Source organism: Cydia strobilella, chromosome 6 (genome assembly GCF_947568885.1).
Source record: "Cydia strobilella chromosome 6, ilCydStro3.1, whole genome shotgun sequence".
Taxonomy (NCBI): Eukaryota; Metazoa; Arthropoda; class Insecta; order Lepidoptera; family Tortricidae; genus Cydia; species Cydia strobilella.
The window spans coordinates 9245303-9260685 of record NC_086046.1 but is presented as its reverse complement, the minus strand read 5'-3'; the positions used below and the strand labels follow the sequence as shown (position 1 = coordinate 9260685).

At 38.3% G+C, this 15383-nt stretch overlaps 1 protein-coding gene across 1 annotated transcript; it reads right to left on the bottom strand.

Moving 5' to 3' along the window:
• Positions 1-2249: 2249 nt before the first annotated feature.
• LOC134742063 (A-kinase anchor protein 10, mitochondrial) lies at positions 2250-4476 on the bottom strand. The gene is made up of 3 exons (XM_063674992.1): positions 4280-4476; positions 4094-4198; positions 2250-3822 (listed from the first exon to the last, which is right to left on the bottom strand). The coding sequence occupies exons 1-3, from the start codon at positions 4302-4304 to the stop codon at positions 2333-2335; spliced, it is 1620 nt and encodes a 539-aa protein (XP_063531062.1). The 5' UTR covers positions 4305-4476; the 3' UTR covers positions 2250-2332.
• Between the last annotated feature and the right edge of the window lie 10907 nt (positions 4477-15383).

Here is a 15383-nt window from a genome sequence, read left to right as displayed (position 1 = left end):
TGATAATGTAGGTATACCGGATTTAATAAATTTTATACAATTATGTACCTAGTCGGCTCATAAGTTCTGTCATATACATAGTATCAAATAAAATCAAAAGTTTAAGTTTATTCCGTATAATTTGTACAGCGTTTGAAAGCTTATAAACTAAAGAATCTAAATGTATAACATTTATTCAAAATGACCGCCATAATTATCTACACAGGCTTGAAGTCTTCGTGGCCAGTCGTCAATGGATTCACGCACCACTTTCATGTCGATATTGGCCACTGCCGTAGCAAGAGATTTTTTCAGCGAGTCTAGATTTGCATGAGGTTTTGAGCACACCTTTTCCTCTAAATACTGCCATATTTTATAGTCTAAAGGATTAAGATCTGGGCTAGAGGAGGGCCAATCTTCATGCCGTATAAAGTCGATTTTATTGGAGGCGAGCCAGGCTTGTGTAGACTTTGCCTTATGGGCTGGAGCAGTCCTGCTGGAAAACCCAATGCTGGTTTAGAAACATCGTATGGGATAGTGGTTTCACAATATTAGTCAACACCGTGTCTTGGTACACTTTGGCACTAGTTTTTACTCCTTTCTCACAAAAATGCATACTAGTGACGCCCGCATAAGAAACTCCCAGCCAAACCATCACAGATGAAGGGTGATGACCTCTTTGAATACGGGGAATGCTATTAGACGCTTCTTTACTATTGCGAGCGTACACTATCATTTTGTTTATTACAGTTTTCTTCTATGTCAAAAATTTTCTCGTCCGAAAACAGTATACAACGGTGCTTATTTTTAGCGTACTTCTTCAATAAAGCTTTAGATCTTTTAAGCCTTAAAGCTTTAAGCCGACCATTGAGAAGATGGCCAGTTTTTCGTTTATAAGCACGAAGTCTCAGGTCTTGATTAAGCACTCTTTTCACCGTGTTTTTGCTCAAACCCATCTGGAGGGCCATAACTTTTTGTTTCCTAGCGGGATTTCTGGCAATGCGTGCCCTAATTGCTTGTACAACCGCTGGAGTCCTAGCTGTACGCGGACGACCGCTTCTTTTCTTGTCATTTAAACTAGAGACCTCACTGTATCTTTCTATGGTACGATACACAAATCTTAGAGAGAATTTTAAATTTTCAAGTGGCTTAAAAATTTTAGTCGGCCAGTGACCACAACGATATAGTGCAATTATTGCGGTACGGCTATCTTTAAGCGTCCACTCCATGTTGAAGAAAACAGAAAATTGCAAAATTATACTACTCAAATATTTAATAAAGATTCGAAATTCAAATGCAGAACGGTTTTTGTTTTAGGAGTTCCAAATTTAAATTTTAAAGGCCAGTGACAGAACTTATGAGCCGACTAGGTATTTTCACGAGTTACTTTGTAGCAGATATAGTATAGTATATACCTACCTATTTAATTTTCCTCGAGTCAAAAATATGCCCCACCGACGTGGGTGCCTCGCCAAGATGCCAATCGTTTACGCCGCAGCGAACGATACGCTAATGTCTCTTTGTCGCACTAATATGTAAGAGTATAAGTAGAGAGAGATACAGTTCCGTTCGCTACGGCGCGAACGATTGGCATTTTGGCTAGGCCCTTGGTTTCGCCCCTTTCGGAGTAAAAACGGCGGAAGAAATATTAGTTGTAATTTTTGTAGCAATACATTTTTCGTTAGTCGCGACACTCGTGACATCTGGTGTCAAGTAGCGGTACTGATAAATGAACTTCCTACTTGACGCTAGATGTCGACTACGAAATAACCCGCGTTTTGGTAAGAAAACTGATTTATGGAGTTAGCACCCTTGCCTTATTATATCTCTATGGCCGATGTAACATGCGCTGCACATCATATATTTTTTTATTCTACGTCACTACGTACAAGCATACGGCCCGCCTAATGGCAAGCGCTTACCGTAGCCTATGGACACCTGCAACTCCAGGGGTGTTACATGCGCGTATTCGACACTAAAAACCTGTAGGACTTTAGGTTAGGCTTTTTTTTAGACTAAAAAACGTACTACCTACGTAGTTTTTTAGGGATGATTTTCGTGACTAGTAGATTTATAGCGTTAATTATTATAAGGTTACAATTAATACGTCTGCTATAAAATTCCTTTGTGTGACGTTTCGTGCTCGTCTGAATACCGAGATAACAAATTGGAAGAAGCTACTTATTGAATGGATGACGTAATGTTGATATTTTGGCATTCCGTAGATTAAGTACATGCTTATCCGTAAACAGAGAAGTTATATCTCGAAATTATATGTGTTAATTTTTATTTAATACGTATTCTATACATAATCATTTACAAAATATACTTTTAAACAATAACTATCACATGTTCATACATCATCACGTTCATTTTCTGGTGGGGCCATTGTCAGGTCGGTCACGTCTTTTACAATCATATGAGCAATTTGCCAGGCCATTTCTTCATCGACTTTAGACGTATTAATTGGCACAAATCGACTGACCATTTTCTTAAAAACCGATTTATCTTTTTTGTCTGGATCGGGTTCAAATTTTGATTCAAATCGTCCCAAACTATTCACTCTGCCAAGGATCAAACCGTCATACCTCTTTCGCTGCCATAATGAGTCTGCATTATAAAGCTGGTTAGAGTCTATTGTCATGTCAGGCACGGAATGGTTACGTTTCTTTTTACGAAAGATGGGATCACCCATTGCAAGTAGAGTATTTTGAGTGCTTATACTAAATTCACTGCTGCAATCTGAATGTGACTTATGATTAGCAGACCACATATTATCTACAGAGTGAATCATTTCAGAGAGATACTTATAATATAATTCCGATTCTAAAAATGCTTTTACATAGTGGGTTAGGGTATTGAATACAATTTGATAAGGTATATCAAAGCATGTTGGAAGAGGTCCGCCTTCTCTGCAAATGTCACTTTCAATTGTAGACCTAATATTTGTGGTGAAGCCAATAGGACTTGTCGCTTGGAGTGAAAAATACTTGTCATAGAGAACAATTGCATCTGTTTGAGCTTGCTCCGGGCTGGTAGTGTTGGCATTAATTAAATTATCCCTGAAATGCATTACAGCCATAAGAAATTCTAGTAAAATACTGCATGATTCCTGCTCCAAGTACTCCATAAAGTAAAATAATATGGCTTCATTATACAAAATGTCTTCCAGACCTAGAGAGCCGCCGGTCAATATATCTATTTGTGCCTTAATGTACAGTGGACTGTTTTGAAAGTCCTTAAAATATCTCTGTTCAATTTGATTGAACAATTCGTCTTCAACTGGCTTAAAGCAATCTTCTTTTATGTGCCCCTCAGGGTTGCAAATATTTGTTATAACAGTTTTTCTTAAGCTATCTGGTAAGTCTAGTTGATTTGGTGCTTCTAGTGCTACATATTTTTTAAATAAATTGATGGCTTCTTCGGTTGGGTTATAATGTTTACATTTATAAAGAGAGACATTCTCTAGTGCAGAGTGTTCTGCCAAGTTCCCAAGAGAATTTGTGGAACATTCCTGCATATTTTGTTTATAGGCATCAGCACTGTCTTCAGTCCAGCTGAATCTTTGTGACGCATGTGTGGGGGGCAGCTTGCTGTGCGAGTTACACTGCAGGTCAAAACTTTTTGTTCTGCTCAGTTTCCAATGATTGTTGATTTCACCATTTGAACTATTTTGCAAAACAAGGACCTTAAAGTTGTCCATTTCCAACCAGCATTTGACAAGCACATGCTGGCCAATAGTTTCCATAAATTGAATAAAGTATTTTATAGCTTTCTTATCTAAAAGTATGTCATGTACACTTAAATTCAATTTCGATTTTTTTAGGAATATCCGAGAGTTTTCTGTAAGAAAAACTTTGCATTAGGATATTTTTGTTACAAGATACACTTTTTTTAGAATTCAATGCATGTATTTAAACTGAGGTTGTGTAAGTTCAGAAAAAAGGATTGCAAAACCGTGTGTTCGGATAATTTGACTATTCACATGTGTAAGAAAGGAAAACGCATACTAGCTAGTAGTGTTGTTGTCTGTACATGTTCGTACTTGTGTTGTGATCGTCACGAATAAATGTCTTTTATCTTTATCTAATGAGAAAAAAATATGTTTACCTACCTTTCAGTTCACCGTCTATATGCGTGTCTAAATAAGTTTTGTTACCGGAACTGTCGATTGCGCTCGTTTCAGGTGGCCGTACCGGACAACCAGTTTTTCCTTTTGCTGAAACAATAGCCACGATTAAGCACAGTTATTACAACACCAATATAAACTTTACGTGACTAGTTTTACTTCACTGTTTACCTGCGCTCTTCCAAAACTTAATCATTTTACTGATTCAAATATGTCAGACGTGGTAGCAGAAGCAGTAGGTGAAATAACAGAGTTCTTCATAGGTGATTTAATAGCTCTCGGGTAGACGTAAACAATAATAACGTAACGAAGACGAAAACAATTTTCTATTTCTTACTGATTTGCTGGACAGGACAACCCACAGAGTATGTAATGTAATCACATCACACACAATGATTTGACGCGACGATTAATGCTACCAGTATTTAAAAAAACCGGTCAAGTGCGAGTTCGTTTAACTCGCGCACCGAGGGTTCCGTAAAAACTAACTTTTCTCATGTAACTATAATTATGAGACTTTTGACCAGAAACCAGAAACACAATTGTAATGGTTAAGCATAATTGTTGACAACGCCATTTATCGGCAAATTGCTCGCTCCAGACTACGCGGCGCGTCCGATGAAGTGAAATATCTAGGTTTAACACTAGATAAAGAACTGAACTGGAAAAAGCATGTCGAAACTACCATAACCAAGGCACTGAGGGTGTTTGGAATGTGTAGAACGGCATATGGCAAAACGTGGGGTTTAAACCCAAAGGTACTGAGATGGATCTATACCATGATGGTAAGACCTATCATTCTGTACGGATGCCTGGCATGGTGGCCAAGGACACTAAAGAGCACATGCAGGGATGCCCTTACGAAAATACAAAGAACGGCGTGCATGGCTATTACTGGCGCGTTTAGAACGACGCCAACAGCGGCGATGGAGGTACTACTAGACCTCCCGCCGCTGCACCTAGTGATACAATCTGAGGCGCGGAAATCGTTACACAGGCTGGCTTTGACAGGCCTCTGGAGCGATAACAAGCCAAAGACTAAACACACAAACATGGAATGTGACAATTTCATGAAAAGGATTACGAATATGGGCTGCGATAAGATGCAACCCAAGTTTGTGTTCCGTAAGAATTTTAATGTTAAAGTTCCAACAAGGGCTGAATGGACCGAAGGTCTTGAAGCACCAATGTCTGATGAAAATGACATCATATGGTACACAGACGGGTCCAAGACAGATTCTGGTACTGGGGCAGGCATTTATGCAAATGACTTTAGTAGTAGCATAAGCATGGGCAATTACGCCACTGTCTTCCAAGCCGAGACATACGCTATAATTGCCTGTGCACATGAGAATATAGTTAGGCAAACCCAAGGGAAGAATATCTATATTCTCAGCGACAGTCAAGCTGCACTCAAAGCGCTTAAGGCGCCTAGAGTGGACACTAGACTGGTATACAATGGCATCCAAGCTCTGAACAAGCTTGGAAGGCAAAACAAAGTGCAACTGGTGTGGATCCCAGGGCACGAGGGATTCATGGGCAATGAAAATGCAGATGAACTTGCCAGAGCCGGATCTGCAAACAACCTTATAGGTCCGGAACCATTCGTGGGGCTCTCACAGGGAACCATCACAACGGCTATCAAAGACCTTACTAAGACCAAACACCAGGAAGAATGGGACAGTCTGACGGGTCTAAAGCACTCAAAGCTCTTTATACAAGGGGTAGACTCTGGTTGGAGCAAAAAGCTTTGGAAACTTAGCAAACGGCAACTCCAAATAATAACGGGGGTGTTTACTGGCCATTACGGGGTCAAGGGAATCCTGGCCAAGATGGGGCACGCTGACAACACCGATTGTCGTATGTGTGGCGAAGAGGAAGAGACAATAGAACACCTTATGTGTGAATGTCACGCCCTCGCCAGACAAAGAATGAAGGACTTTGGAACGGGCTACCTGGTACCAAAGGAATTCAAAAAGCTACCCATGGGGTCCATCATCCGGCATATGGAGAGGGTGGGGAAGGCTCTTGAGTAGCGGACGGATCTTTCCTAGGGGGTAACTGCACAAAAGATCCCTATGGGTCGAAGTGTATCCGTAAGGGCCCCCGAAACTATAAGATAAGATAAGATAAGAGTGTGGAGCCCATTTCGCTGATTAGCGAACTAGACTCCACACTCGCATTCGCGGCTTCGCGCCGCAAATCTCGCACGAGTGTGGAGGGTCCTAGGGATATCAACAATTGTTGATTTATTTGAAACATGAATCTAGTATAACATGGATCGGTCATGAAGGGTGGAGCGAAATGACCGAACGGGATAGTCTTATGTATCTTTCAGTAGTAGTGACAGAGAGCAATATATTACTTTTTGTCTTTGTCATAGTTTCACTTTTCCACCGCTGCCACAACCGAAATTGTGGCAAACAAATAAGTACGTGACATGTCATGCTTGTTCGTTGCTTGTTTAATTATTGTTGTTTTCTATGAAATTGTGCTTTCTCTTATAAAACATAGTGATGGTTAGCGTTTTGAATTGATAAAATAATGGTGAATTGTTCTGTAATCGGCTGTAATAGTCGCTCTGAGCAAAAATATGAGAACATAACCTTTCACACGTAAGTACGGTAATTTACACCTTTCTCTTAACGCAATATGTGAGAATAACATCGTAAAATTACGTTACACTCAAAGCAATGTAGAATCAAACGATTTCAATAAAAATATCACAATTATTTACGCAAATTAACAAAACATTATTTGTAAAATTATCCGCCCAAATTACGTAGGTTGTTTGTGGTAATATGTCAGCTACTCAGACGAGTCTGAGGTCAGCCCATGGAGTCTGTATAAAGGAGCCAAATCTCTATGTATGAAAAGTGTCAATCAAAAAACAGTAATTAGGCGGCGCCACCATACACCGAAATACTACCAAAAACAACCTACGTAATTTGTTCGGGTTATTTGTTGCCTTATATGGTTCATATTATACTCATGTCCCAGAGCCTAACTAGCGCCACCGGAGAGATTAGGAACTATTATTTAAAGCTAAAAGCGGTCACTTTTGTAACAATTCTGCCATAAGAGATTGGCATCCTTTCTATACCATCCATAGGTCAGCTGTTTTTAATCTTCTTCTTAATTTAGCTGCATAACAATCATGTTAGGGATACCAGATGAAAATATCATAATTTTATGGGTAATTTTGACCTCGAAGTTTTTTCGTATTTCTAATTCCAAAAAATAAAATAAACAAATGTAAAGATTAAATGTGGTGTACATTGATTGGTGTGAATAATGTGATTGTGATTTGTGATTTCATAAAATTAAAACTCATAATACATTTTATTTTACGTTTTATTTACTAAACATGTTTAGTTTTGTACCACCTGCGCGAATTATAGGAGGTATTTCATTGTTCATACGCCTAAAAAGAACGGCCCATTGACATTTTATTCAACAATTTTAATACCGTCAAACTTTGCCTCCAGGGTAATCGCCCCAACGTGATATTAAATATTGGGGTAATTTTTACCAATATGGTATCCCCACGTTTATGACGTCATCTATGTCTATCCCTTACGGGCGCACGCGGTAGGCCGCATCTATGTAATGCTAGGTCTATGATTTGAAAGGTGTTTGTGTTTATAGTGTTATCTAGAAATTACAATTGTATTAAATAGGGGCTTAAATTGCAAATTAAATTAGTAAATGTTTTTTGATAATTAAAAAAATGTTAATTAGAATAAAAGTGTGATAAATTCAAACACCAACTTTGAAATGATGTCAATAAACTCGATTTGGTTATAACAGTCAATCTTTCATACTAAAAATTATACTAAATTACATTAAATTAAATCAAATATACAATTATACATCACAAAAGTGTGATTATATTTTTCCTGTGATATTTATGATAATACTATTATCATGTAAAAATTTCATAATTTTTCGTTGGTAAGCTTCGGAGATAAGGCCCCCCTACCCCTGGGACCGTGCACGACGACAGCGGCGCCACACAGCGGCTGCAACTATAGGCTCGTATTTTGTCAAAACTATTAAGCGAGAAGTAAGTAAATCGTAATAATTTCAGTGAAAACTACTTAACGGATTTTCATGCGGTTTTCACCTCCCAATCCGTTTGAGATATAACAACACAATGTATGGTGGAAAGATCTCTCTTTCATTGGTCTACAAAAAAGTCCGTGATGGTGCATATCTATCTTTTAAGGATAACTTACTATACCCATTCTTAACTTCTACAAAAAGATTTCATAGTAATGTGGTACTTGCAAAGCTATTTACACGGATACAGTATTAATAATTATCAAATTAAATACGTTAGTTATATTAAGCATTTCATACAGATTAAAATGGTCCCTTACACCATATAATTTAAATGAATATCTCAGGAGTAATCGTAAATTAAAGTTCCATTTTGATCCATACTTCTTCTATAAATAAAACGTTTGAAACGCCTGCGAAGCGTATATTGCAATCCTGTTTGCTACACCATCCGAGAAATTTCATACAAACGTTATAAAGCCACCAATGGAAGTCTGCAATCTAGCGGAAATTCTGTTTTAGGTAAGCTACCGATTCGACCAATGCTTATAAGATGTCACCACATATCATAGACCTAGCATTACATAGATGCGGCCTACCGCGTGCGCCCGTAAGGGATAGACATAGATGACGTCATAAACGTGGGGATACCATATTGGTAAAAATTACCCCAATATTTAATATCACGTTGGGGCGATTACCCTGGAGGCAAAGTTTGACGGTATTAAAATTGTTGAATAAAATGTCAATGGGCTGTTCTTTTTAGGCGTATGAACAATGAAATACCTCCTATAATTCGCGCAGGTGGTACAAAACTAAACATGTTTAGTAAATAAAACGTAAAATAAAATGTATTCATCATCATTAACTTAAGAGTTATTCTCTTGTCGGTGGAGTATCTTCCAGCTTTCCCTATCCCGCGCCAGCTCTTTGACTTTTTGATACGACACGACCCCTACTTTTTCTTTCACTTGATCTAAAAAGCTGCGTCTGGGTTTTCCTCTACCTCGCTTCCTTCCTATCCGCCCCTCCAGGATAGTTTTAAAGAAGTAGTCGTGTCGTATTAAGTGTCCAATCATTTTCCCGCGTCTATTTGCAATAGTGTTCAGAATAGCTCTTCTTTCACTCACTCTTCTTAGCACCTCCTCATTCGTTATCCTGTCTCTCCAACTAATGCCTTCCATTCGCCTCCAGCACCACATTGTATTATGAGTTTTAATTTTATGAAATCACAAATCACAATCACATTATTCACAGCAATCAATGTACACCACATTTAATCTTCACAACATTTGTTTATTTTATTTTTTGGAATTAGAAATACGAAAAAACTTTGAGGTCAAAATTACCCATAAAATTATGATATTTTCATCTGGTATCCCTAACATGATTGTTATGCAGCTAAATTAAGAAGAAGATTAAAAACGGCTGACCTATGGTTGGTATAGAAAGGATGCCAATCTCTTATGGCAGAATTTTATTTTATTTTTATTTTCTTTATTGGGGAAAAAAACAGATACAGACCAATAAGATTTACAGACAAAGTTAAAACAGTACATATAGCCTACATCCTAAGACAATTCCCACTAGGAGGTTCGACAGTAGTTTTAGGATAGCATTGTGATCGGAACTAAATACACAGACATACACTATATACTTAAACTTAACAATAACGACATTTAACACTTCTAAAGTACATAAGCACAAGCATAGGTTTATCATAAAAATAAATTATGGCTAATGAACACTACAAGATATACAAAAGAAACAAAATTACACAATATAAATAGGCTTAAAATTAAAGTTGTAATATCGAGCTGACTTTGCGCTTAAATTCAACTCGAGTATTATTAAATATGTCAACCGAGACTAGGCGTTTATTGTAGTTATTACATATCCTACGCAGCGGAGCTCGCACCCCAGCGTTAGTGGCAGCTATCGGGACCGCGAATAGGGACAGATTTCGTGTCCTGTAGTTAGGAGCTCGGAAACTAATAGCCTCAAGTAGCTCCGGACAGTTGTACTGACCTGTACATATGTTGTATAATATGGTAGCGTCTTTGGCGTGGCGTCTGCTCGCCAGGGTCTTCAAATGTGTCGAGTAGTTTGTCATATGACATTGTTGTACGTTCGAGTCTGTAGTGGAGGGCTCTAAGGAAACGCTTCTGTACCGCCTCTACAGCATTTATATAGACGGCGTAATGTGGGTTCCATACCTCTGATGCATACTCGAGGTAAGGGCGCACAAGAGCGTTATAAAGTAACATATATGACGAACATTTTCTTAAAGGTTTAGCTGATCTGAGAACAAATCCTAACATTTGAAAAGCCTTTGCCGTTATTCTGTACACATGTTGGTCAAACGTTAACTTCTCGTCGAATGTCACCCCAAGGTCTTTTACTTGTGATACTCTTTGGACCGTTTCCCCTCCTATGTTGTATCTAGAGACTATTTTATTTTTATTTTTTGTGAAAGTCATTTGGACGCACTTATCATAGGCCAAGTATAGTTTATTGTCTAGGCAATAATTATGGAACCGATCTAAGTCATCCTGAATGAGAGTGCAGTCATGCTGGTTTCTTACTGTTTTATATATTTTCAGGTCGTCTGCGAACATAGCAAAATTTCAATTCAAAAAACAGTTTCCAATGTCGTTAATAAATAAAGAGTACAGAAGCGGTCCCAAAATTGACCCCTGAATTACCCCAGACGCTACGTGGGATGCTTGCGATTCATAACCATTGATAACGATTTTTTGGGTACGATTGTCTAGGTAGGAAGCAAACCATCTCAGTAGATTACCTTTGATGCCATTAAAAGCTAATTTACGCAATAGTAGCAGGTGATCCACTTTATCGAAGGCTTTTCGGAAGTCCGTATATACCACATCTACCTGAGCGCGCTTGTCCATGGAAGAAAACAAATAGTTAGAGTACACAAGCAGATTTGTAGTTGTAGACTTATTCTTCATAAAGCCGTGCTGTTGTGGTATATACGGACAAGCGGAAATATTATATCGTGTATAAGCGACTCAAGCAGTTTCGATATACATGATTGTATTGATATCGGTCGATAATTATTGACCTGGGCTTTGGACCCAGATTTATGTATGGGAGTTACGAGAGATATCATCCAATATTCGGGGTAAGTACCCTCTCGGAGACATTTATTAAATAATATTTTAAGTGGGGTTACTATTGCCGGTGCAGTATGTTTCAAGAATTGCGGGCTAATTTTATCCGGGCTAGGCCCTTTCTTAGTGTCCAGATGGCGGAGCTTGCGTTTGATATCAATGTCGCTTATATAAATGTCAGAAATAATACTAGCCGACTCTGAGCATGGTAAGTTGTCTAAATCGCGCCCAGTGCAACTGCTTTTGGGCTCAAATACGGAACTAAAGAATTTTGAAAAGAGCTCGCTTACGTTTTTGGGGGTATTCGCAGAACTATTTTCCAGGACCATAGTCTGGGGGTAGTTCGACTTTGTTTTTTTTAGCGAAGATATGTAAGCCCAAAATGATTTTATATTTGACCTCATTGCGTTTTCAGTATTTTCTGTGTAGTTGCGAAAACAGTTTGTCATTAGCGATTTGCATCGTGTACGTAGCAACGAAAATTCACTGTAATCCCTAAGGGACTTATATGTTTTCCATTTTAGCCATACCTTTTCTTTTCTTTTTAGGGTTTTTATAAGAGCATGCGAAAACCACTTTGGGTAGGCCCCGGTATTTTTTTTGCATAGGGGAACATTGTCATCGATTATATTATATATAATATTGTAAAATCTTAAAACAGCCTCATTTGTTTCCAAAAAATTTAGCTCATGTGTCCAGTCGATCTTATTTATTTCATTTACAATGTCAGTATAGTTAGCTTTATAAAAATTGTATTTTAGGGTGTCAATTGATGGCAATGGAGCAGTAGGCTGTATATTGATATCGAATTGGAATGGAGGGTGGTGTCTGTCAACATTACTAAGGGTTGTATCAGGAAGGGAGAGCTTACAGTCTATATTTGAAAGTAGTAAGTCTAATATTTTCATATTTTGATTAGTAAATGAGTTATATTGGTGTAAGTCAAGTAGATTGATAGTGTTAAGCAAGTATTGGCAGGCCTCACTAGGCGTAGAAGTCGTTTGAGCGATCAGTTGACCCTGACCAACAGCCCATGTGAGTTCAGGTAAGTTGTAGTCTCCCGCAACACATATTTTGCAATTAGGAGTTAAGTCTTGTATTTTTTCGATTGATTTAAGGTGGTTAATGTAGGTATCTTTGCTGGCGGCCGGCGGGATATAGACGACGGAAATGACGAAGTTATGGTTAGGAGTATGTTACATGAATTGTTACAACAGTGACCGCTTTCAGCTTTAAAAAATAGTTCCTAATCTCTCCGGTGGCGCTAGTTAGGCTCTGGGACATGAGTATAATATGAACCATATAAGGCAACAAATAACCCGACCAAATTACGTAGGTTGTTTTTGGTAGTATTTCGGTGTATGGTGGCGCCGCCTAATTACTGTTTTTTGATTGACACTTTTCATACATAGAGATTTGGCTCCTTTATACAGACTCCATGGGCTGACCTCAGACTCGTCTGAGTAGCTGACATATTACCACAAACAACCTACGTAATTTGGGCGGATAATTTTACAAATAATGTTTTGTTAATTTGCGTAAATAATTGTGATATTTTTATTGAAATCGTTTGATTCTACATTGCTTTGAGTGTAACGTAATTTTACGATGTTATTCTCACATATTGCGTTAAAAGAAAGGTGTAAATTACCGTACTTACGTGTGAAAGGTTATGTTCTCATATTTTTGCTCAGAGCGACTATTACAGCCGATTACAGAACAATTCACCATTATTTTATCAATTCAAAACGCTAACCATCACTATGTTTTATAAGAGAAAGCACAATTTCATAGAAAACAACAATAATTAAACAAGCAACGAACAAGCATGACATGTCACGTACTTATTTGTTTGCCACAATTTCGGTTGTGGCAGCGGTGGAAAAGTGAAACTATGACAAAGACAAAAAGTAATATATTGCTCTCTGTCACTACTACTGAAAGATACATAAGACTATCCCGTTCGGTCATTTCGCTCCACCCTTCATGACCGATCCATGTTATACTAGATTCATGCCACATATACTATTATACTCTTTGGATGTCACTCCGATACGATACTGATCTGTCAGTGACATAAGTGATATTTCTTCAACCAAAAACGTCACTTTTGACACTGACGGATCGGTATCGTATCGGGGTGACATCTTATAAGCATTGGTCAAATTGGGCCGCTAGTGATATACTAGCAGGTACACTGATCGTTTCAATAACAATCAAAGTTAAGCTCACACAATTATTATTATGTCAGTCAAATTAAGTATTCGAATTACCGACGGATTGAAGAGTATAAGTAGATATAGTTGGTCAAACCAAATTGGCAGTAAATAAGAACAAAAAAAACTATATTCATCCTTTTCTCTCTCTACTACTAAAGGCTCTAAGGGCTCTAGTACTAGTGTAAGACAAAGATAGTATGATTCTCTCTGTCTATGTTTGAAATGAGACAGTCCCTTGACAAACTATAAGTACCTATACCTATCAGAAGCGGCGCGTTATACATAGCCATTAGGCAAACTATAGCTGGTTAAGCAAATCTTGTCAGTAGGAAAAGGCGCGAAATTCAAATTTTCTATTGGACGATATCCCTTCGCGCCTACATTTTTTAAATTTCCCGCCTTTTTCTACTGACAAGATTTGCTTGACCAACTATAAAGCAAATTTGGTCTATTGTACTTTAAAACCTGTATGATAAGATGTTAATTAAAAGCTGACTAGACTATAGGCTAACCCGCTGGGACCTATTTCTTTTTTGGTTTAAAATTTAGGCACCAGGTAACACCGGCTGCGTGTGCGTATTAGACGTGCGCGTGCGCTAAAATGTTGGAGCCGCGCACACACACGTCACGCAAGCGGTGTGTCGTGTCTCATAAAGAACTGTATATTACAACGTGCACGTTTACGCACACGCACCCGGTGTGCACAGGCCTTAAGTGGAAAATGTTAAAAAGAAACAGCGACGGGGTAAGCGGACCCTATGGTAACAGGTACCAGTAGATACCTACTGGTACTTTTTCTTTGAGCCAAGTAAAATAAAGCGCTGAATTGTGACGAAATAGGCAACAAGGTGAAAATCAAAATCTAGTTATGAGGATGGATGCCACTTTAAGTGAATTGAATTTTTAATACGTGTACCTACACTTAATGACATAATATATGTATAATTACTAGCCAGCCAATGAGGGCTAACGCGTATGAATTCGCCGCTAGGGGCGCTAGTGTAGATGGTGGTCTTTTCCATAGTTCGAAATGTCAAATGTCACTTGTCACTTAAATGACTGACAGCTTTTCTATAGTCTTTTGGACCACCATCAACAGAGGCGCCAACTGGTGAGCAAAAAAACGATAGCCCTCATTGAATGCCAACTCGGGTTCCTAACGGGTTTGACCACATCCGTCGGGATAGAACAGCCCGGTTTAGTGCCTATCCCACCTATAGGTACGACGTGTACCTGTAACGGGTTCCTATCTTGGGTTATGATATCTATATGGTACTTATTATTAGATACTCTCTATATTCTTCCTCGGGAACGTTATAGGTACATTCCAGACTAGGTAAATACGAGCATAATTACCCGATTAGGTATCAATCAATTAAGAAATAATGACCTTCTCAATCTTAACCGCGGTTGTCCGAAAAAAGTGTGGATAGGCTAGTTAAGTATAAATTATACAATAATACTTATTTACTAGTGGCTCTGTGAGCTGTAGACCTCGCGAGACACCGCCATTTTGAAAAAAATTCAGATACTTAATTGACAAAAAAAACATCGAACCTTCTCACAAAATTTCACGAGAATCGGTTTAGAATTGCGACCTTAGGAGAATATCCGGAAATACGAAAGCATTTTTGCCCAAGCTGAAACGGAGACCTTCGCTGACGCTCGGTCAATTATATTGCGTTATATTTTTATGTCCAAAACAAACCTAACTAACGTAGTAAATAAATTATATAAATTGATTTCCAAAGTATTTAGGTATATAATAAATTACCTTTGAATTTTGAATCTGATCTATCGGACTGGAGGACCGATGTCTGACGGCCCATTAATAATGATAATGGACACAAAGGAGATTTA

Coding starts and splice junctions, on each gene's coding strand:
- LOC134742063 (XM_063674992.1), bottom strand. CDS start 4,304: ATGATTAAGTTTTGGAAGAGCGCAG. Junction 4,199..4,279: donor TAAGTTTTGGAAGAGCGCAG/GTAAACAGTGAA, acceptor CTATTGTTTCAG/CAAAAGGAAAAACTGGTTGT. Junction 3,823..4,093: donor TATAGACGGTGAACTGAAAG/GTAGGTAAACAT, acceptor TTTTTCTTACAG/AAAACTCTCGGATATTCCTA.